General features: G+C 40.0%; 1 protein-coding gene across 1 annotated transcript; it reads right to left on the bottom strand.

The window, feature by feature from the left end:
* Positions 1–5,614: 5,614 nt before the first annotated feature.
* On the bottom strand, positions 5,615–16,641 carry LOC124284699 (homeobox protein Dlx1a-like). Its single transcript, XM_046720807.1, has 3 exons — positions 16,240–16,641; positions 14,139–14,320; positions 5,615–7,134 (listed from the first exon to the last, which is right to left on the bottom strand). The coding sequence occupies exons 1-3, from the start codon at positions 16,526–16,528 to the stop codon at positions 6,748–6,750; spliced, it is 858 nt and encodes a 285-aa protein (XP_046576763.1). The 5' UTR covers positions 16,529–16,641; the 3' UTR covers positions 5,615–6,747.
* Positions 16,642–25,576: the final 8,935 nt, after the last annotated feature.

Genomic DNA, 25,576 nt, shown 5'->3' with positions numbered 1-25,576 from the left:
ACACAGACAGACAGACGCACACACACACAGATATATCTGTAATACATGGGCAATGATGTGTGTAAGGTGTGTATAAAGATACGCTCCACATATCGGCGGTATTAACAACACAGCCAAGTATCATCACAGTCTAGTATTTCCCACTGGCCACCGTCTCCTGTACACTACTTGTTCCATTATAGGGGCTTGCACAAACAGGACAAGGAATACTAAGGACACGTTTTTCACTGGAAATGTTAAACATGAAATTTGCGGAAAACTTTCATATGAAAATTATCCGACAGTTTTTCTTACAATTGAAAGTTTGGGACTTCTGACGAGGTCCAACACACAATCACGGCTGAAATACCCTTTAAATGAACGGGCCTGTACAAGTAGGAGACGCACTGTGATCGAAATCAGTTTTGTCCATCTTTCTGTAATGTTTATTTCATTTATGGAAACTCAGCTTGGGTCTAACAGTTGTTCATATTACAACTGTAAAACTATAGCATAGGGCGCATACATTCTCAATGAAAATGTCAGTTATGAGTTTTAAAAATCCCCTGTGTCGTATTGGCTTAACATGTTCAAATTGATGACGATCAACGGTTTTAGTATGTATCCTGACATGAAAAATTACAGGATTATTGTTAAAATAGGCGAACAGGAAAAGCTCAAAGATAACTGAACTTCGCGAAGAAAATTATTTATAAAAATGTGTGAATTTCCTTATTTCCAAAATATTAAACATTTTATTATGCATTTAAAATAGAAAAGATGTCTAAAACAAACAAACCACAAAAATATCAAAAATCAACATAATCTAAACCAACGTATTAGAATGATTTAAGCAATGATTTACTCTGATGCAAACAGTACGTCTTATATCCTAATTCATGAAAATGTATGATAATTTATATAACGATTTCCGAACATTAATTTCGTTAATTATACAAAAGTAGTCAACATGATATTGTCCTTTCTTTCATTTGACAAGGAAAAGATAAATGTGACATTTGCAGATGTAGTGGTTGTGGAGATTTCTTGTGAATATGGAAAGTTTTTTTGTTCGTTTAAAATGAAGATTTGCACCCGGAGATTCTCTCGTGAGAAAAGTACAGTTCTACAGGTTGTGCTGGTAATTCTGATGCTAGATAATATATGTTAAATGTGTGAAACGTATATCAGCCTAGACCTATTGTTTATAATTTCAAAAGTATATATTTCAGGAATATGACAACACGTATGCTTCCTTGTTCCTTCCACCTCGATTATGAGGCTACCGAAATGAGGTATTAACGACTATTTTACAACGGCGTTTTTGAGCAGCAGCAAACAGCCTCCAAACCATTCACTTTCAATAAGCTTTGTCCAAGTGTTCAACCGATAGCGGTCAGCTGTTGGTGACCATTGCGTGATTCCAGCGTGGAACATGGAAACTTTCTCAACAATCACAACCAGATTGAAGATTCCAAGCTTTGATATTTGCTCAATGCAGAGATTAAACATTGAGAGATTCCTTTGAACCGGCTACGTGTTTGTCCCGTCAGCCATGTTTGCAAATCTAATTATCCTCTATTATCTGCCGCCATTTACACGCTAGTGTAGCCTGGGCTTTAAGAGGCCCATCGCAGATATATGATGCGCCGTGTTCAGTTATAAAGTCATTAAGTATAATTTACTGCAAAATCGAAGCCTCGGCGCACTGAAAGTTAAAACCTCATGGCTGGAATAATGAATCACAATCGCTATGCCGTCTGTTTTAAGTCATGTTTGCCTGCGCGAGCCAATCAAGAGCCTATGGAAGGGTCTTGCATAGTAAGGTAGCAATTTCCAATCGATCCAGCAGCTAATTTAGCCAAGTATCCGGCAGATAATTTTACCTCTCCGTTCCTAACGTATAATAATTGCCAAATATCACAAAATGTCCTTTTTTCCTATAGCTTGGCCCTGGATTCAGAAAGACAAATGATGTGCTTCTCATCGACCCTGAGTTGAGTTTTCTGACATAACTGGCGATGTGGCGGAGAGACCAGGAGATGAAAGAGAGCGCTCACGGAATGGGCAACTTTGAGGAATCACCTCGTCTTGTCAAATCCATTATTCTGGGAGTCAGCGTGACAGAAATCTCAGAATAGCTTCATCAAAACACATTAACAGAGATAAAGATTGATCGTCAAAATGTTCATTTGCATGTGTCAGGACAGTTTGATAGTTGACGAGTTTGAAAGGGTTTCCCTCTAGCATCTACAGCCGACCCATTGCATACAACTTACATAATAAACGGGATAAATCATGCAGAATCTTTGGTTTGCTTCACCATCAGAAGGTCGTGTTAACGCAGTCCGGGTATAGATCAGTTATCATAAGTTGATTATACTGGCAAATAAGAACGAGAAACCCCGTTCCATATTCACGAGAACATTCTGCTAAAAGCAGACTCGATTGCACAAATCAAACTTCATCATGAGCAAGTGTTTGTGAATCCAATCAAAGTTGTTTCCAAAGTAAGATCAGCGTCTACCTCGACGAGAAGAGGAATTCTTGTGATCATACATATTAGTTTGTATCCAGAAATGCGTTAAGGATTCATTTCCTGTTTCATATGAAACTCATACATATTCAGCAAACACGGACGTACTCCTTTTGATAAGGTATTTAACTGAAAAAGATCACACTCTGTGTTTCTCGAGGTTAATCACAACACATGATTGTATATCAATGAAGATATCTCTCAGAAAGGAATCTTAATAGTGAAAAATCATTGAATTCTTCATTCAAACTAACCCCTTCCTCATAATACGCGATCTTGTTGTGTTACAAGAGTTTTAGAGTTTGGATATTACCCTAGGAAATGGCAAACCACAAGTACAGATATATTACAACACATCAGAAGCTATGCATTTGGCAAAGAATGTGTTGGTTAATTATAGAAATTTCTTTCCAATCTTTCCATGTTTTTCGAGAAGGATAAACAACCTTCGATAATTCGTATATGTTTCACAATCTCTGTCCACACCGCCGTATATTTCAACAATGTTCCTTAACTTCTGGCCACATTGACAACAGTTTGGCAATACGTCTAAACCTTTGAACACAATTTCAACAGTTTAGCAATATTTCTAAAATTCTGGCCACACTTACAACAGTTTGGCAATACTTCTGAACCCTTGAACATATTTTCAACAGCTTAGCAATATTCCTTAAATTCTGGCCACACTTACAACAGTTTGGCAATACTTCTAAACGTTTGGACACAACTACAATAGTTGAGCAATATTCCTTAAATTCTGGCCACAATTACAATAGTTTGGCAATACTTCTGAACCCTTGAACATATTTTCAACAGCTTAGCAATATTCCTTAAATTCTGGCCACACTTACAACAGTTTGGCAATACTTCTAAACGTTTGGACACAACTACAATAGTTGAGCAATATTCCTTAAATTCTGGCCACAATTACAATAGTTTGGCAATACTTCTGAACCCTTGAACATATTTTCAACAGCTTAGCAATATTCCTTAAATTCTGGCCACACTTACAACAGTTTGGCAATACTTCTGAACCCTTGAACATATTTTCAACAGCTAAGCAATATTCCTTAAATTCTGGCCACAATTACAATAGTTTGGCAATACTTCTGAACCCTTGAACATATTTTCAACAGCTTAGCAATATTCCTTAAATTCTGGCTACAATTACAACAGTTTGGCAATACGTCTAAACGTTTGGACACAATTACAATAGTTTAGCAATATTCCTTAAATTCTGGCCGCAATTACAACAGTTTAGCAATATTCCTTAAATTCTGGCCACAATTACAAACGTTTGACAATATTCCTTAAATTCTGGCACAATCACAACAGTTTGGCAATATTCCTTAAATTCTGGCGCAATCACAACAGTTTGGCAATATTCCGTACCCACTCTCCACACCATCACATACACCAGCAACGTCTCGTAACATACCATATTAATTCATCGTTGTATTTACCAAAATATAACCAAGCAATAGCCCTTCCTTTCTGTCCATAACTACATATAATATAGCAATAACAGCAATAATCTTTCCCCTCTTGATACTTTTGAACGCTACACAGAAAAGCATTACTCAAAACGTCTTTCCGCAACATCAAATAAAAGCATTATTCTAACATTCTTTCAACATCGCCCTATAGAATAGCAATATTCAACAATCCCTGTATATACAGATATATATTTGTACAGCAATATACAGTGTCTACCCCGCTAGCAATATGGTTCCACACAATCTTATGAAGGTCATAGGAGAGAAATACTCTAAAGATAATGTAATTCGGCAGAATGTCAGTAAAATATGCTGTTATGGCGTTCTACACTCGTTTATTGCTACGATGTTTTGTTTACCAATGTCACAGATCAAGTAGCATTTACCTAAATACATATGTTTCTGCTGATATTTAACAACTGCATGAGAGCTGTCAGCCGGGCATGCAATGCTCTCCGTAAGTATTGAAGCAAACATATGTAATTGCATATCAAAGCCGGAGTTTCTTTTCTGGTAACGTCCCCTTTTGGCAATCATTCTGTTTACCACTTTTCTTAAATAGAAGCGACAAAACCCTTTCCACATCCAGAAAAAATCTCCTCTAAACTAAGTAAATATAAAGAACCGTATATACTTCGGGTTTGTTTCAGAATTCCACTATAAGTAAAAACAAAGGTATTTACTTTATCACTTGTTCTATCTCATTTACTGAATCCCCTTCATTATTTTTAATACATGCTTAAATACATCTAAGAAATACAAAATACAAGTTTTACAAATAAAACGTGATATGTAATTCACATATTTAGTTGCTCGTATTAAGTATTTCTAAATAAAACTGATGTTTGCAAAATAGACAAGTAAGTAAGAGCTCGTTTAAATTTGCTAGTTTGGCTTATTCCTTAAACATGCGCAACTACTTTTAAACTTTCAACATTGTGGGGTAAGCAGTACTGGGAACTGCGGGGACTGATTCTAGTGTCGTGATTGTTGAGTAGATTGTACATGTAACTAATGACTGAATCCTAACTTACTGAATGATATATCAACATTATGTTGATGGACAAACCAAATTGCAGGTTATATTAACTAGACCACCTTCCAGTTTAAGGCTGTGTAATAATGATGTATTTATATTAATGTAATGCTTTAATACAGTTATTATCCACTACCAAGAAAAGAAAAGTTCTTGCTCGAATGTTTGTTAAATGATTTGCGAATATATGCGCTTGTGAATGTACGTCAGATAGACGCATATATTCATTCATTTCATTCAATGTATCAACTGTCGGTTTGTTCAAATCCTTTTAACAACGCGACACAACAATGTGAAATCCACTATCAAGACAGTGGAGAGGCATTTGGAAATCATGTGTGTGAAATCACTGTTAGTAAATATCCCCCAAGTGGATACTGTACATAAACCTTAGACAAACTTTGTTAAAACCTCAGTCCGTAATTGTAGTGGGAGATATCGGTCTGATGACGACATATCCTTTACCTGGTTCAGAGAAACACATCTACAACATGCACATTAATAGCGTTCACCAGATTCCTGCTTTCGCGATTTCATGCACAGTCAAAAACAACATGATTTAGAGGATTTTCATTCATATTTTTTTATTTTAGCACAGTGCGATGTGGCTTTGCCTGCACTCTCTCACATGTCCACTCAAACGTCACTGGACAGCGGACGAACAGACAGATACACAATATATTAAAACACAAGAACCAATGTCACTCTAGACTCTAATCCACATTAGTTTAAAATCTACTGTACATAATTTACATTAGTTAAATCCAAACCACAACAGCTTCTATAATCAAATGCGCCGGGCAAATGACAGAACGCAACATATGTTTGAGACACCTCACAAAAAAAGGAAAAAGTAATACACGGATTAGCCCCAGAGCTCGGAGACGAGCCCGGCTTTCCCTGTCACTATGAGGTAAAACACACTACATATATAGACATAGGGTTAGCCTATCTGCTACACGGCTTCCAACAACATCGCCGTTCTTACAGTGTCACAGTCGCCGTCACTAGCAACAGATAGAAAGCAAAACCACTTGCCTTGGGAGATGTGAACCCTGAGATGTCCAAGCAAATTAAAGATAATATCTTGTGCCCGGATGAATGCATTTATATTGTTGGGGATGTGTTCCCTAGCCATCCCTTATTGTCACAGAGCAAAGGGTACGAGATAGGGATCATGAGACTTGTCCATTTGGGTGAGAGTCAGGGTTGAAACGCACCGCCCGGCGTTCAGGCCAGTCGGGGTTTGGTTTTTGCACTTGCGTCCCGGGTATGATAAGTTGAGCACAATGGTCCTGTCCGTCCATGTCCACCGCCCTCCGGCCAATTAACTCGCCTGCAGCAGGACAATGCTGGCCGTGGGGGCACTACATGGTTTACACCCACATGGGTTGGCCATCTTTGTTGTCGTGGCAAGAGATTCGTGTGAGTTTGTGCTGGAGTCCTTTCTGTTGGTGGCGCAGGAAAAAGTCTATACTGTCAGTAATGAGTGACCTTCCCTATATTGTGGAAGGGTGCCACTGCCCCAGGCACACCGTCTTCTCTGACGCTGATGACATGCCGCCCACACCACGTAATTCAAGTCTAAGATGACGTCACAACACCAAGTGTACCCCTGCCTGACAGGGGCCAGCCCATACAGTGCCCACTTACATAGTGGTCATAGTCTAATTAAATACTCCCAATACTGCAGGTGCGTGTTATGTGAGAAGAGACTGTTGGGAGTTCATGTTGTTGTGCGCGTACCAGGAGTAGTGAGACATGGACATGTAGGAATTCGTTGATGGGTTATTGTTACTTAAATCAGACCAGGTACACACTGGCTGGGGACTCATGGACGACGACACAGGAAGTAGGGGCTGTGGTTGTTGACCTTGACCTTGACCTTGGGCTGCTGACTGTTGGGGTGTTTGGGGTTGAGCTGGAGGTAGCTCGGCCGGCTGAGGTTGGGCCTGGGGTTGAGGTTGTTGCTGTGGCACTGGTGATGTCTGTGGCTGTGGCTGCTGTGGCTGGGGAGGGGTGGAGTTCGGGTTCTGTTTCATCAGCTTCTTGTACTTGGAACGCCTATTTTGAAACCAGATCTTCACCTGGAAGAGAAGCAACAACCGTTGAGACACAAAACCAAATTTCGAACAACATACAAACTTTCTGAGAATAAACACGATTCCTACGGTCATATTGGCTGATTGTACTGTTTGATATATGCATATTTTCTTATAAGTTGACACAACCTGCAGTAATGTGTAAAGATGCTTAGCATCTTGCTGCTTCTTTACGAGTGGCCAAAACAAAATCACTTGGCGACGAGATAGGTTTCATGCTGACATTGGGATATATTATATAGATCTGATTATTGTCAAGTTTTTAGTTTCCTGCACAGCAATGGACAGTTCAAGTGCGGATCAGGTGTTCACGAGCTCGCGTCAGCTCTATAGTTATCATGACAAACATGGTGGAGCTATTTCCACAAAGTCGGGTAAACTAGCACACGGCAGGATCATGTATCTATACATGTTACTATAGTTATTCTGTGATGCCTTAACATATTTACAACAGTTATGTGAAAGAACTGGATGTTGCTTCACGTCTTATCGGTTGTACATCTATAAACAAAAGACACCTTCCTGTGGTTCTATATATATGTCAGGACCAGAACGGTCGATTCCCCAATGTTTAGCTTACTAAAACTCGTTAACCTGTATCTTGTGAACATGGTAAGGTGGCTTATTTTGGACGGCAAGACTTGTGAGTGGAAGTGATATCTTTGTGTCTGATATCTGTGGACAATGACACAGCCCTGTAATAGTAGGGTAGACGAAATACCTGCGACCTGTATGGATGGGTATCTCCCCACAATAACCCCCAGACCTATAATGGTAGGGTAGGACCCGGCCTGACCGCGGAGACGTCGATACCCAGGACAAAGCCATCGTAGGAATCCGCGTTCTCCAACCCCCAACCCCTACTGCTCTATCGGGCGAACATCGGTGAATCAGCCCCAGCACAGGCTCGAGACGGAACTAACCCTACATAGTGAAAGCTGGCGAAGAGAAGTCACAGCACACATGTCAAGAGGGTCATCATAAATTCCAAACCCCACCAGACCCCCCACCCCTACCCCCCTCCACCGTACCGTGACATGCAGCTAGAGTTACACAACTACATAGTTTGACTATCGATGACATCGATCTGGCTTCCACAACACGCTTTACTCGATATAGGCCAGACATGGTACTGCTTGTAAATATTGTTTAATGTGTTTCGGGATTGTTTTCAAAGCCGCGTCAGATTAACTGTAGCGCTATGAAGGAATTCTTCCTCAACTTCTTGTACACATTTCTGTTGTTTAAGCTGTGTATAGGGGGTTTCTTCCACATGATATCTATAGTGTTAATGTACGCATGTTGCGATTGACAGTAGGTACGTATATAGGTAGTCACGCACTGTCAAGTGCCACCTCAGCACAACACGTTACCGGTGATGTTTACCAGCGGTGTTAGCCCTCATTATCAACGATAATGATAATCTTAGAGAAGTTTAGTAACACGATTCTCCTCTCTTGCACAAATAAAAACCTGTTCAAAATTCACTGAGGCTTGCTACTTGGCTTCACAGATGTTTTCAAATACTCGCAAGCTCATTATTATCCATTCAGAAAGTGACATCTTGTGTCAGGTGCCCTTTGTAGGCTAGTTGAAAACCTTGTCTGTTTATTACTTTTCATCTAATATCATCACTTTAATGGTCAAATGATAGGGGTAACCTTACAAATTACACATCTTAACCCCCGTGAAAACTCGACTAGCAAAATCAGTCTTCAAAAGCCGTCCCATCCTTTCCCACTCATACTTCACTACATCAACACATTTCGCGGCTAGTGAGGTCGTTTTACAAATGTATAAGCCGAGGTTATAACGATCTTAACAGCCCATGTAGACATGATGGCTCTAAACGGGTGGTCGCGGGGGTACGTACGTAGGTATCGATATATGCTCAGGTCTTAATAAGGCAGTAGGTTAGTCGAGGGTCTTATGTTCTTAATCATCATGGACAAAAGCACAGGTTTGATTCCACGCATGAGTTGTCAATATAAGACTAACTCTCCACCTGCAATTGTTCTGAGATTCGATGGCAGCCCAGCTCCCTGTCCAGACAGTCATCAACATCTTCGAGATGGGAAACGTGTAATAATTTCAGTTTATGTAATATTTTAAAACAAACTTCAACTCGAACCGTTCTAATAATGAATTTAACATATTTTTGACAAATTTACAGTGGTATGTTTAAGTTGAATTGATACTCCGGAATACCCCACTCCTTTCGACCCTCAGAAACCACCACTGTGAACCAAAGCAAATTTCTATTTTCCTCACCACAGGGGCTGAATCTACTCCGTTGGCTCCATGAGGCGGGTGTGGGGGAGGGAGACGGGGGTTGCTTGGCTAATGAATCCTATTAAATGTGACGAGAAGCGCTTGTGACATGTCCTATTGGAGTTCTGACACCCATAGCATTGCTTGTATACTCGAGGGGTACGGGAACTACGCTCGCTACACCACAATCCCTACCCCCTGTTGTCGACATCAGGCGCCTTACAAATACATTCAAATAATTCACAAGACATTTCAGTCTAATTTCTTTTTGAATCTAACAAATACTTAGCTTTTAATATCTTAATGTAGCTTTACAATTTTAAACAGAAACTGTCTTTCAAACCGTTTGGTTTCTACAATCAACTTCAAGTATGACACGAATCTAATTGATATAAACATATATTATTGACATAGTCAGGTAGTGATATGTATCGTACATTTAACACCCCTGTACACAGAACAGTGTATATTTGTTGATCCAGGCCCCTATTGTCGTCAAGTACTTTGAAGTAGTAAGCAAAAAGTGGCGCTTGAGGCCGTGTATCTCGAGACGGAACGTCATGATTATATCTGCCTGGTAGCCAGCCCTGCCTTTACGTGCACGCTTCTAATAGCTGAAATCAAAAGTTTTACTTTTCTTATCCTTAGGATCACATAGTCCCGGCGCCTCAAGGCCCGAAACTCACGTGCAAACACGGCCGACAAAAACATATCAGCCAATCAGAATAGCGATTAGCCAGATTAGCGTAATCAAAAGATCTCCGCTAATTTGCACACTTGTTGAGTTGTAGTGTTACACAATGGCTTGTGGCAAGTGTTGGGGTGTCTAGCGACTCAGCTGAGATCGTGCGCGCTCTGATCTGCTAGACGCATTGTCAATAACTCAGCACCTCAATGAGAGACGCAGGGGGCCCGGGGAAAGACAATACTCTGCTGATATGTGAAGAATTTCCCAGACTTGATCAAACATATTCTCTATCTACCCGCTATTGATAGCGGTTCTCTCGTCACAGATCTGAGCCCTGCCTTATCGATCTAGCTTAAATTATCACTTTCTTTCAACTGATATATCAACATTCTTAACATATTCTGAAGTGTCCACGTTCATCTAACATCAGTTAAATTAAAAAAGGCGTTTCCAACCCTCCCTGTACTATTGCATATCAAGTCTATCAAAAAAATATGTCGATAATGTTCTGGGCAGGTCGGTTCCCAAACTGTCAAGTACGAGGTACCATAATAGTACACTGGCGCTAGCACGAAACCAAACATTTATCAATTCTGTTGGCCCGAAGCATGTGCAATATCTTGCAGCGGTCCCGCGGGCAAGCTGAGAATCAAGTACTGACGTTCGTGATTTCCTTATTGAATGTAATCTGATTTGCAAATATTACCAATCGGAATTAGCAGTGTGTGCTTCAAACACAATGAATATTTAATCAGAGAAATGTTTGACAGGAACATCACATCAAGGTGTTTTCATTTTGCTTTTTAACAAGTCAATTTGTTATTGGAACAGATCAAGTTTGTTTATAAATATTTGCATATTTGTAGATTCTGTTTTTATGTTAACATAAAGAACAAAATAAATAATTTCAATTGGTTAAACTATCAGATATGTTAAGGATAACATTTTCAAATTTATAGATATTTCAAACTTCCGGTCAAAGTGTGACCAAATGATTGTTGTAGCAGCAGCAAGACCGATAGAGTAACGCTGCGTTGCGAGTGCGTTTCCCAGCGCCATACCCGGACCGGGAATCACAGACTGGGCCACATATATCGTGACTGTGCGTCATTGCAGAAAAAAAATCCGTTTTATGACAAAGAAGTAAAGTTAGTTGTTTAAAACTTTAAAAAGGGTAACGCTAGCGGAAAGCGGTAGTGAACTGATTGTTTTCATTGAACAGAAAACACTGATCAGCAACACAATGCCCACCACCTGTCGGTTGCATGCAGAACCACCGCCATGTTGTCCGACACTGTCAACGTTTCAGGAAAATACGCTGGTACAAATCCGGAGGCGGCTTTCGCATCTATTCCCACTGAAGCATCAAAGAAAAACGAAACGGTCCATTTTGGCCAAGTAGCCGGCGACACGCGAGGGCCAGTGTTGTAGAATAAGGGACAACTTGCAACAAACTGAAGACAAGCTATTCTATTACAATCTAAAACGTTTGGTTACACTGAGTTTCTATTGTGTGTTAATATGTTTGTATGTGTAATTATTTAATAATTATTTGCGAAAGGAATGTATTAGGCTCAAACTGGAACAACGGCTAAAAACAATACATGTTACTGACGAAGTAGTGAAAAAAGAATGACGACGAAGTATTGTTAAGGAGTCTATAGTTTCGGATTGAAGTATACTTGTGTGTGTGTGTTATTTGAAGTTAAATGAGGTCTTTTTATTTCTTAAAGAAATGATATAATAGAAACTTTCCATTACCCAGCATGATCATGGACCAGCTGGTTGATCTCAACGTAGATTAGTTTGAAAAGGGACGACGATCTGTTTATAGTAATGGTAACACAAATACGAGACTTCGCCTTCTGTTTGCAAATCAGAAACATAGGTTCAAACGTTGAGCTGTTGATATTTAAATATATTAGTTGGGTAGATGTGAAAGAAATGGCTACGGCCTACCTGGCAGAAGGTTTGTAAAGATCGCTGCAGAATGCTATCACACTAATCTACAGCGTTATTTGTAGAAAAAGCCATCCTGTTTCGTTCGCTCCAGCGAACTAAGAAAACCAGCCTTGAATGTATTGTGATTTGAATTGTATGAAGAAAAAAAGTATTTTCAAACTATTTTAATAAACATATTCGGTCTGCTTATTTTGTAGGTTTACTGTCGAGGTTGTTGATGATTAACTTGCGTACAGCCATCTTTGAACATATTCAGATGGGATATTAAAACTGTAGACGTCATTGAGACATTGAGTTTCTCTATACACGTAACTAATTGGATGGTTTTCTACAAAATATGGTTGAAATCAACCGCAGAAAATATTCAGTAAATTCAACTTACAATTCTTCAGTTTGTTACTGATATAACCAAACATTCTATACAAGTGTGACCATTTTGTTTTGTGTACTAATTTAGAATAATACACAAAATCAAGTTATGTCGGTCTGTTTTTTATACGAAAAAGGTAGAAATCTGGAAAAAGGCAAGTTGTCGCCGCGTGACAATTAACGTCAATTGTGCGTCTCCCCGGAATTCCACACACTTCATTAACAGTCCGGGATGCGCGAGACATGGACTATCGATTGTACAACTTGATACTCTGCCCGGTAATGTTGAACGCTACACCGTCAAAACAATTAAATTGTGTTAGAAGTGTCTTTGAGGCGTTTGGAAAAGGGATAATAAATTAACAATTAGCTGTGTAGGGTTACACTGTTGAATTGACTATGTCAGTAGAAATCAAAACACAAAATGGCTTTAATCTGAATAAAGGAGCCAGGGTCACCTGGGTGTTACTATATCCACGTTGGCACTTCGGGCGGGTAGGTTTCAATAACAAAGGACGAAAATGAGTATTGCGAATTTGAGACGCAATATCATACTATTTAATTATAAACCGTTGTGGATTAATGGTACACTTCTCAATGAAATTATGAAGTTATAAAAAAAACTGAAAATGTATCCGATTAAAAAAATATTGTTTGTAAATAAATAAATAAATAAATAAATAAATAAATAAATAAATAAATAAATAAATAATGTACCCACATAAATATTTGAGACTTGAAGTCATGTGTCACCCCTCCTGCCAAAACCGCCCCCAAAAAGTACACCTGATCCTCCCCCAAATCATCACCTGTGTATTATCGTACCCCAGATCCAAGGCCGGATTGAAAGTGTGAAACTAAACGAGACATGCCATCTCACGCCAGTCAAAAAACTTTCTGTCTTTTTCTTCTTCCCACAGTTTTTGACAAGGTAGGAATTCCAACTGCGGTCTAAGTCCGGCACATGAGAGGTAGTAGGGTACATCTGTGACAAACGCCTACCCGAGGGGTCAGTGCTTCCTTTAAATGTGACACCGGGCTGGGAGATAGAATCAGAACCCCTCAAATGAAATCCGAGCGGGTTCAAGCCGTATTTGTGTAGGGTAGCGTAAATACTAGTGAAGTGTAAGTATAGCCGTCTTTGACAGTGACGCAACGCATCAGGTGCGATCTCGCGGCCCCTCAGACTCGACCTGAGTCTAACACTGTTAGTTTGATCTTCAACTAGCTTGCTACTTCCGTATCGACCGGTCGCGAAATAGCACAAAATAATGTTTAATTCGCTCCTATTCCAGTTATTATTTTGAACACTACAATTTAGACAAAAATCAATGGCGTTTCGTGGCCTGTTATTTGTTGATGAAAGATTTCGTAAATATAGCCTCATTTGTTGTCCCTAAGTGCGCTGTCTTGTCAAATAAATTAAGCAGGCAATGCTAAAACACCTAATCACACACTATTATGAAATTTTAAGCCTCGGCGTTGGAGAAAATTGCGTATAATCAAGGCAAATTTTGATGTTGACAAAACTAATACTTTGCTCCAATCAAATATGTTAAATGTCCCCTCTAACAGTAGAAAATGATTCCTTTGCAAAAATTGGTCAATTTTGTCGAAGTATATAAGCGTGTCTGTGGGGCAGGCAGGCCGCCAGAGCGAAGGTCCGAGGGAGAAGGGCTGCAGGGACGGATCGACTTACCTGTGTTTGTGTCAGCCCGAGGGATGCTGCCAATTCGGCCCTCTCCGGTAGGGCCAGGTACTGGGTACGCTGGAACCGGCGGTTTAGCTGCTGCAGCTGGAGACTGGAGTAGATTGTGCGAGGCTTCCTCATCTTTTTGCCTTTACCGTTTATTCTCAGTTGGTCGTCCATTTGAGGTTTTTCTGTGGAGAGGATACATATATTTTATTCATGGAAATACCGTGGGACAATACTGCGTGAATTGTGTGTCCGACTTAAAGGAGTTCGTGTTCTGGATGTTGCCACAACCTCGTCAGTATATCGTGTCTTCATGGAAACGATATTTGTTACGGTTCGGACATTAAACCTTTTCTTTGGAGATGTTATTTTATTGTTTTACTTACCATGCCACCATCTATCGCCATTCTGCGGAGTGTGGAAAATACTACACACTTCCTTATTTAATACGTCATTCGTTACTTCCAACAAAGCCACTACATGGTGTATTTCTTCTATCAGAACGACAAAATTATATAAACCACCCGGTGAATGAAAACAGACACCTATATGGTGGCTGATGGTGTATGAAACATACAAGAAGTGATTATTTGAGGGTCAGGTATTTAATACGGGTATTGTAGTTGTTTGGGTCAATGTTTGGATTGTTTCGGCAACGGTTCCCCGTCAAGTTACGTTTTGATAACATTCGCATTTGTTTTTCATCTCATTCTATTCCCAAGCGATATCTTCTTTTGGTCGGGAAGTTTCTCTACTTTTGATTTAATACAGTCGTTGTTTTAAATACAGAGAGACTACATTTAACAATTCGTTCTATTTAATGGAGAGCAACTAAACAATAGTTCGTTCTAGCGTACCACTAAATTAATTTTATTCTAGCCTGATACGGATGGAAACAGGTTTATTTCATTCCCACTTCATTTGAAGAGATTTTCATATTTTAACTAAACTTTTACTCACCGGAAGACTAAACATTACAGTTGATATCCGTGTATACACGACGGACAACAAGGTGCTTATTGAACATTATTGAACCAGAAATCATCGGCAACACATTACAATGTTTCGATCACTTTCCTGTCGGTTAAAGATATTCTCACTTTATGTTTGAAATAACATTTTCGTTATTTCCCCCCGGACAAGCACTATCAACTATAGTTACATACATGACAATTTCGAATTACCTCTGGAAGACATGCACATTTATTTCACCTGTAATACACTCCAACTATTATTTTTAATATTCCCGACACCAAGGCGTACATGAGGAGTCAATGTAATGAACCTTTCAACAGACATTTCCTCAACGTTTAGCCACTATTAGCCCGTGTGATACGCAACACACAGCACGCTGTAACAGAGACAGAGTAATCGACCAAAACAACATATAGAAGATCCCCCGACTCGCATGAAAGCGCGGAATCATCTTTTGCTGAAACCGACACGGAGAATGGTGCCGACATTTGTACTGAAAATATGTACCCGACCTTTTATCGTTTATTCATAACAATCAATGCCTATTGCCCTAGTATATTATTGTCATGTGGAGTAGATATTTCTCCATTGTTTGGCGCTGATGCATGTCGTGGCCCTCATGAAGTGAAATGCCTTTTACATGATGCAGCGCGGGTCCTTGTCAAATCTCGTCGTGTTTTCACGACTAGAAATATTTAGTGCGATGTACTGGCTCACAACCCACCCTCCTTGTAAACAGTTTAGCATGAGTTTTTGAAATTGTATACTAAGTGTCTATTGTTGTCCCTATGGTAAATTGTCGGAAGGCAACACCGTGAGCTAAATCTCCCATCCTACTGGGTTGTCGTGTTGTGTACTATTTTGACGTTGTTGTAATTATTAGAAGGTTGGCGTGATCATTAAGACACAAACATAATTACTTAATCATTTTCCGATTTACGGATGACATATAATGGGTTTTAATGGCCGTGCTGCGTAGCGATTCGCCTAAACTTGACATGTAAACACGGCGTTTAGAAACACAAATTGTCTTGAAGTTCCGTGTATACGGGTCATCCAGGTCTGATCGGTGTACACGATTTATACAGTTATGATGACAACGAGACGGTTACAAGGTTACAGTACTCACCATCTCTGGGAGGCGAAGGGGTCTGGTAGGGTGACATCGAGAACGGGTGGCTGGTGGGAGGGTTGTATGAAGTAGGAGCCATACTGTTCATTGGAAACGGGTACGCTAGAGGTCTGGTCGGTTGAGATGTGAAAACATCGTGCTGCGAATGTTGAGGAGGGTAGCCAGATCGAATGGGGTACGCTGGGTGCCCCATTGATGGAGGCATCTGCTGTTGTAGTTCCATGAAGGCAGACTTGCCTACCATTTCTTGCTCCAAACCGTCCATTGCACCCGCCATGTTCAACATCGTGTCTACTTCAGTGTTATTAGGGGTAATTTTGAGATAAATATGGCCTGTCCGCCGATCACTATCCCTGTATACTGCTAGTCCTTAGTTCCTCAAACTACCACTTAAATCAGCCAAGTTGGCCCCCAAAATATACCAATACATACTCCCGACCACCCTAGCCCCGCCTCCAAAGCGCTGTGATTGGTTGCCGGTAACGAGAGCTGTCAATCACGGGTTTCGAAGACGGCTTGAGCGGTGAGTGGAGCGATGCGGCTATGAAACACAAGGCGATGGGCGCGCTATTATGACGGTGAGTGGAGACTGTAAGAGGCTTAGAAGACCGTCCCGCCGATCGAGACCCCGAGCTCGCTACAATTTCGCCGATCGGCTACCGGGAGACAAGCTTAGCGAACCTTACCACGGACTGACGGAGTGTTCTTTTACTAAAACAATTGTTCCTGTACAACCTGATTTCCAATCTCGTCGAGCGGGAGACAATGGCTAATCTTAAACTTGTTAAAGTGGTTTTCAAAATCAAAACATCGTCAAGTGATGGCGGAGGGTAGAGGGTGTTGATCTGTCGATCGTGATCAGGACGTCTTAGATGAACAGGCGCCAGGTCTTCTGATCTGTCACATGTAGGCATATTTGTCACAAAACCACTTATACATTGTACAAACTCAAGATATAGTTCCACAAACTTTCTCATATAGAAATAATCACATTAATACCTACAATAATATCGAAGCCATGGCATTAAAAAAAACATTAAATTTATTTCGTTTCTTTTGATTTACACAAAACCGCATCATTAATATTAGATTTTCAAACTATTATAAACAATTTTCATGACGTTTTATAACTGAAAACTTGCAAACAATCTATTAATTATATAACGCCTTGCAAATAACACGGGCTTATTGTAACTGTCTCACGACATTGAATATTTATATCTTTCCTCTTATGAAATATGTGATAATTATATTGTTATTATTTTAATTATTAATATTTGAAGTCTTCGGTTATTACAAAGCATTTAGGTTGTGGTGAAGCAAGGCAACACCGCAATATCCGAGTTTCAAGTGGCATCAGTTTCGTATTTTAATCTGTGGTTTTTTCCTTGTTCTTATTTGATTATGCCGATAACTTGTATAAATTATCCAGCAAACTTGCTAACAATACGGTAATGTTTACATCCCACGTTCAGCCCTGTGTTACACTAACATCATAAAGGCAACGTACTACCTCGTCTCCATGGGGGTAATATGAACCCGTATGAGACGTTTCAATTGCATTGAAACAAGCGTGAAAAAAATTACCAAAATTGACTATAATTTATTTCTGTCAATTTAGGCACAATATACCCTAACACGAATTAGTGGAATTTTTTTTCGCTACGCCTCGCGCCTCATTAAACCGAACACAGGGAAAGTGAGAAAAGACTGGATAATTGAGGGCAACATTATTCCTGTGTGTGATAGGGCGGTCAGAGGGCAGTGTCTAGCGATCTCTGAAAACAAATACTATCCACGTGGAACTGTTTGCCTGTGTGTAAGGTGATGAGATTAGAGTTAAGTAGCGACTGATTGCCAGCTCCCCTTAAGATCAACCCCTACCCTCTACACGGCAAATGTATTTACCTTCACAACGTTGCGCTCTCCCAGTGCAAACACTACACCAAGACAAGGAGAGTTTTACTGGCAATTTGTGCGTGGTTAAGAAACCCGCTCTATACACCCGGCCCCGTGGCACACGACACAGCATACAGCGGGATTTTATAATTGGAAAATATGTCATAAAAAACCAGCATGATATTCATTATACTAAGTTACAGATATTTGTTTTAAATTCTTATACAAAATGTTCTCCACAATACACGAGTATGAAATATGTGTCGTACATACTGCATCTACATTATTCGTATTGTGTGAAATATTTTTGAAATATCACGAACTATGCTTTTCATGGTTTATGAAAAATCTGGAAATCTGCTCGCTTGCCACGCTTAATGCAAGTGCAATAAAGTACATAAAGGCCATTTTTTACGTTTCGGTGTTGTAACTAGTATTTTTGCCAACCAAACCCGTTATTAACGTGACAAATCAGTAATAGTGAGAAGAAAAATGGAAAATAGATACCTTTACCAACTTCTTGAAAATGACATATCAGTTCGAAAACAAAAACTCTGTTATTTCAATATCAAACCCCTAATTTTTAGTTGTTCAAAATACAATTTCAATTGTCGCCCTACCTATTACTGTATATGATATTATATCGATAACTTGAGGCCGAGGGAAATAATGTTCCTTTATGGATCTGATTCTCTGAGTTTTTCGTGTGGTAGACAGCTTTATTGCTAGCTGTTCACCCTGAATGATTTCATATTGACTTTTAGAATACATATATGTTTCTCTCTTTGCTTTCCTCGCTTCATGTTTAAGGTTTTATGTCATGGTAGGCGGCGTTGTAAATATGTGTGATTTTAATACATTATCATATTATCTACTGAATATTCTAAAGATGTAATTTACATAAACTATGACAGGTTAATAATTTGTGTCATTGTCAAAACTGTCACATACCCTTTAGAGTTACGGACGGAGACAGATATATACAGGGTTAAGTGTTGATCAATGCTAAAACTAACACTTGTTTAATGTGTTTACATGTCAGATTATGGTAACAATTGATGGTGACCCTTTGTCGACTGATTGTTTCTGTTGAATCTAACATTGCCCATCGTAAAGAAACATGTTTGATCTTTACGATTGATGACGGTCTGTTCACTTTATCTGTCTGTGTTGTTGGAGTCTGACGCCAGCACAGTGTACCGCCTGAAGACGGTTCTAGGGTATGTGTCCTTCGTCAGATGAACGTGGATTAACGTCCAGATTAGACTCGGCCTGGCGACACACAGCTATAGTTACAGCTGACGGTGTCAGGTGTATAGCACTGAAGCATCTGCCATATGCAATCAATACAGAGTTGGTCATACCCATCTCTCAGTAGACAGGACTCCCTACATTGAACTCACCGAGACAACATCAGTTACAACTGTCTTGTCGTTCTCATTTGTATATCTCTTAATACATATTCATGACCTGAAAAGCCATATCGACACATTTGTCATTAAAACGCAATTTAATGTTTTAGTTTTTAAAATTGCACAAAGGATTTGAAATGGATATGATTTGACACGCATCTAATTCTGATGTATATATGAATGGAGAACAGACAAAAATACGAATGACATACGTTTCCAGGCTTTAAAAAGACCACATGGATGATATGTTTGTAACTATCAACATGTAGATGTGACCTCAACTGTGAAGAACGTTGTTGTTGTTATTTGCTTTATTTAACGTCGCACGCACAACTAAGGCATTTCGGCGACGGGGTAAGTACACTTATTAAGAAATGAGGGGGAAAAAAATGGAAATTTTGAGAGAGTGGTGTTACTACCTCTCCCCCCCCCCCCCCCCCCCCCCCCAAAAAAAAAGAAAAGAACAACAATAAAAACCAAAACCTAACAAAAACAAAACAAAACAACAAACAAACAAAACCAACCAAAAACACCCCCAAAACCAACAAAAAAAGACAAAAAGACCAAAAAAAACAAAAAAAACCCCCAAAACAAACAACAAATGAGTATTAAGGGAAATTTGAATGGGGGGCTGAATTAAAAAGATAAAAAAAATATGAAATAGGTAAAGAGTAATAAATATTTGGAATTTAATATTTGTTTAGTGTAATAAATGGTTATTGTTATTGTTCTAACTGTGAAGAACGAGATGGTCTTATATAACGCAGTATGTATATGTTTCCCTATTGGAGAAATCCTCCTCACTTGCGTCTCGGCGTTTGATAACATACGTCTGTGTCTACAGTACTATTGTTTGAAAGTGGTTCCCGTGTCAGTGTTAGTCTTTCTCAACTCTCTGTCCTCCTTGTGGATTAGGTAATCCCTGTTACCTCAAGCTCTCATCTCGGCAACTCCGCCTGCCCTATTGTTTCTCAGCCTCTGATCTCCTACCCTCTTCATCAATACAAATGTACTGTCTTTGTCAGACCAAACACAACCCATGTGCTTTGGCTGGTCAATCCCTATAACCACTTCCAAGCTTCAGCCCAACAGTAACACCCTACAAAGTCTGGATGTAAGAATGGGATTTGTGGTGTTAATAACTTTAGCCACTCAATTCTCTAATCAATGTAAAATTATACGTTAGTTCTGTGAGCTAACATTTGCAACAAGGGGGCTGTTTTAACATCGGTATTATGCCAGTTGAAATCAGAGTTTGAATTTGAAATGAATCACTCTCAGTTTTGCCAGTACGGGATCTTTATTTTATTCAAGTATTAGCAACTATCGATTTTCTTTTAAAGTAGTTTTTGTAGCTCTGAAGGGTGCAATTATGTAGCAGCCCGACTCGGTAAACACAGGAGCGCGTAGAGGAGGGGTCACCGCGTGGAGCGGGTTCTCCTGCAGCAGCAGCCAATCCCAGCTTCTGGGGGACAGACACAACTCTTTCCTGAGTCCAGACACAACCACGTATTGCAGAGAGCAGACACAACGTTGTACAGATGTCAGTCACAACAGTACTGGTGCCTACCACTGAAGCACATTTTACATGTACAGTCTCCGTAGGCTACAGGCTCGAAATACACCTTTGTCCACCCAGCGGTAAATGGGTACCCGGCAGGATGAGGTGGTGACAGCTAACATTATAGCGCTGCACAGGCAGCTTACGTGGAACACTCCCCAGGGAGCTGAAAGTGAAAATGAACACACACCCAACCACTGGCGGCGGTGATTAAGTAGCGCCCTGAAATGCTGTATCGTTGAATTTGACGCATTTTAAAATGCACAGTATTACTATCGTCGTTATTATTATAACCTCATGCCCATCTCACTTCAGTACTGGTGCAGGAGACTTCATTTCAACCAGTTGAAGGAGGTCATGTCTACAGCAGGATTGCTTTGGTGTGCTTGAAAACTGTTATCTGTATGGATTACATACTCATTCATTAAAAGTGATCGTCGTGTAAAACATACGAAGCGCAAATGGCATATACTTTTGGTCACTGGCCCCATTCCAAACTTTTGAAACCAACCAAATGCCATTGCTCAATGTGTTTCTATTCTGACAACAAATAACTCCGATTAACACTTATGATTGTTGAACTATTTACATCATCCTCGAATTGAGAGCAATACGATTATGATTATGTCCTTATGCTCGACACACGTTTTCGTTATCATTATTTTTTTATCTTTGATGTACAGCAACATTTAGGTGCATTTGACAAACATTTATAGGGAAGTAAACGAAACCGACTTGGTGGATAACATGGCCTTGACTGTGTTTAAATCTATGATGTTATATATGACCAGGTCTTCTTTGCTTCTATCCCTGGTTGTCGAAGCGTTCCTTCTCCATCATTGTTCCCGGCGCTCACTGGTTGAGGTAAGAGAACGTGCATCCTAGAGAAGCACACCTGATTGAGTTGTTGAGAGGAAGACAAAGCTATGTACCCTACCACCCCGTCTATTGCTTGCCTGTCTCCAGTCGGGTGCAGTCGGGCGAAGCGACACCAGTCATACTTCATTGGACACCGGGTGGGTTGACGCGGTGATTCACAATCTAATCATGTCATATTTCATATCCCAATTATGAATCTTTTGAAGGTAAATGTGTCAGCGATATCTACGTATGTATATATACGTAAACGAAATTGACGCTGTGGACAGACGCTGAATCAGATGGGTGCTCGGTTAAACTAAAACACAGGTTGATGTTTCATCTCTATTAGCTACAGAAAAGGAATTATATATTTCTTCATACATGTATTTTCTTTTGTTCGTTCTCATGATCTTTTGCATTCTGGAACCCCACATTCCTTTAGTGATGTATGTTGCGTGAGAATGACAGTGACTGGACAGGGTGCGGTGAATATAAGTGTCTGTTTGAACAAAACTGGAGGCATCAGGCCTTATTTAATGCAGCATAATATTGTGTGTACATGCGAGACATATTTTAAGAATAGGTTTGGGTTTGACTATTTTTGTTTCACTGTTTACATCCACAGAGTACAATAACTTGCTGTTCAACCCTCCATCAATTCAGCTATCCATCAATTCCGTCACTCACCATTCCATCATATAGACATTTCTCGATATGCTTTTCTGACATGTGAATATCATATTTAAAATTGTTTGAATTACATAGCAGCAAGGTAGATTATTTCAAATTTCCAACAATACTGTACATGTATTATTTACCCCGAGGGCTCAATATACATTTGCATTATTAATGAACAAAACTTCAACAATTTTAAAAACTTTTAATCAAACCGGTGCAACATTGTAATAAATATCGATTTACAAATTCTTACAATGGAAACTTCTATGGAATGTTATTACAGCGTATCTCATCAGTGTATATTAATAATTTTAATGTGCACGTTTGAAAGGAGACTGGACTTTCATAACTCAGGTAAATGAAATAGTTTTATCCCTGCACAATGTCAGAAAAAAACACCCCGAAACTGTTGCTCAACAAACAAGTCAGTAGTTTTATGTTTCTGTCAACAGGATTCTTATATTTCTATCGAAAGATTTTTCTTTTTCTATGAAAGCTATTCGTAAAAATATGGTTGCCGACGTATTTGTCGACAACGCTGCCAAATGGCCCGCAGAGTTGAAACAGACAACACCCGTGCGCCTGCTTAAACGGTTTGTTCAACAACCTGCTCAGTGTCAGTCCTGTAGAGACGGGTGCAATAATAACAGCCGTTTAAGCTGTGTCTGTACAAAGAAAAACAAACAACATGACGGGTTTATATCAAGAGGAATGTCTATTGGTTTTCCTCCTCAGTGAAATCCCAATCTCACTGGAGAGCTTTTCCAGTGTGACAATAATAAGGTCATCGGAGTCAGAGGTCATGTCAGAGAGGTCAACGCTGCGTACATTGGTTCACCTCTTACAAGGTGATGCAAAGATCACGTGACATGTGAGAATAACGCCCGTGGTAGACTTGAGACAACCTCATCCTCACGCGCCCTGAGTTCGCTAGCTACGGGTATCTTTATTCACAACACTTTCCGCCTGTCTGGAGAAAATGATCAAGATTGTAAGTGACAGGTCTTTCACCTTATTCAGCTCAGGTTTTCTGTCCAAAAAGGGGCAAAAGTGGCGTCTGTCTGTCGTCTGCGCTCTGTCATTCTCTTTCAGGCAGAGTATCGTCTGCGCGAGAAAGAAACCGCGGGAAACGTCGCCGCTGCGTGGAGTGACGTTCAAACATGGCCGCAGGCGAGAGCCACATGAAGGCGAGGCTGTGTTCCACTCACCAGGGGGCACTGTTCACGTTTTGTCTCCCCTTGCTGGGTACTTGCTCTTGTATCCTCTTTTTCTCTCACGTTTTGTCATCCCTAAACCTTCATCCTTTATTTCCTCGGATTTGCCAAAGAGCATAGTGTATGAAGCGATACTTGAGAAAAATCTCGCCTACTTCAAGCAATTATGAAATACCGAATGCACAAAGAAGGAAGCCTTTCGGTGCAAGGCAAGCAGGCGTAATTAGACGTATAAACCACTCCACATTGGAGGGTATGCCACTCAATTACCACATATGGTAATTTTAGAAATTAGAGAATAATACGTAGTTTGATTTGTATGTATTTTCACATTGACGAGGGTGTTGTTATAACAACCACGTAACGCGAACCAGCCGTAAATACACGACACACATTTAAACCCATCCTATGATGATTGTTCAACCTACGACGTCGACGTCGACGGGAACGCTGAAGTCATCACCAGGGACATCTTTATTTCCTAGCAATCTCCCTCTTGTCAGCCTCCATCAGTTACAGCTACTATCCCAATTACCTGAGGTCGCTGAACCAAGCGTCTAATGCGTTCGTAGTGAAGTACTTCAGGATGATTGCAGACAGACAAACATGTCAACAACGCTGACGTTGGCGACAAACTGCGACTTGTCCACGTGTCATCAAGTGTCTGCCACTGCTATATAAGGAAACTCACTCAACACTTATGTCTCATTGCGTAATAATAGGCTAAAGCACACTGTGACGACATATAGAACAACGCATTGTCAACTTACTCGTAATTGCAAACCTGTACAATTCTACTGAATATATGTGAAAAACCGGTCGCAGATTTTGACTTAATACCAAAGCCATGTTTGAAGTTAAAAGAGTGACACGTGGTTATTTTCAATCTATGTTGTGGGGTACGAAGCCAATCACTGATCGTTATTCCGTGTACCGATGAGGTTAAGGGGAGCATCTCTTTCATGCTGTTGGTGCTTGTCACTGTTTGTGTGGGGCAATGTTGCGACAGTCATAACCTGTAGCTATATGTATAACGCATTGCTGTTCAGAGAGGAGTATGCTGGTAACATTAAGAAAAGGGTTGCTTGTAAGAAAACCAATGTTTTCCGTTACCGTTCAGGCTCTGTTAAACGGTCCGACATTTTTGTCACAGTTGAGATCAGGCTGAAAGTACCAAAGCCGACGTACGTGTGAGAGCCTACATGCATATCTCCATTGAAATGTCACCTCTAAAGAAACAGGCATGTACACATACATTGTACGTGTACATAAATTTAGCTAGGGTTGTGGTGGTTTAGCTCATCATGGTTTTGAGGCGTGTATGTCAGACTGTCTTGTTCTGTAGGTCTGTTATACGTTGCACTAACGACATACGAGCATACACGGGCTTGCTATCAGTTAGTTAAACAACTCAACAAAAAGTAAAAAAAATAAATGATGAAACAGTCAATTGTAATATTTTATTTTGGGCGCAGATTACACGGTACTGATTAGCCCAAAAATATCGACTGACACAAGGGCAGATCTCAACACAGCACTTGCGCTGTGGTACTCTGGTTTCGAGAAGAAATAGGTAGTTGCCATGTTGCTCAGCTTGCACAACTGACGTTTTTGAAGGATAGTGTACAGTGGCCTCTTTGTTCATTCATGTTTTAGTAATGTCGGCATCTCAGTGAAACCTACATTTTTTAGAAGTCCTAAAATAGGCC

This window comes from Haliotis rubra, unplaced genomic scaffold (genome assembly GCF_003918875.1).
Source record: "Haliotis rubra isolate DU_JTF1 unplaced genomic scaffold, ASM391887v1 Scf342, whole genome shotgun sequence".
Taxonomy (NCBI): Eukaryota; Metazoa; Mollusca; class Gastropoda; order Lepetellida; family Haliotidae; genus Haliotis; species Haliotis rubra.
Note: the sequence above shows the minus strand (reverse complement) of the source record. Positions and strands in the feature narration are given on the sequence as shown.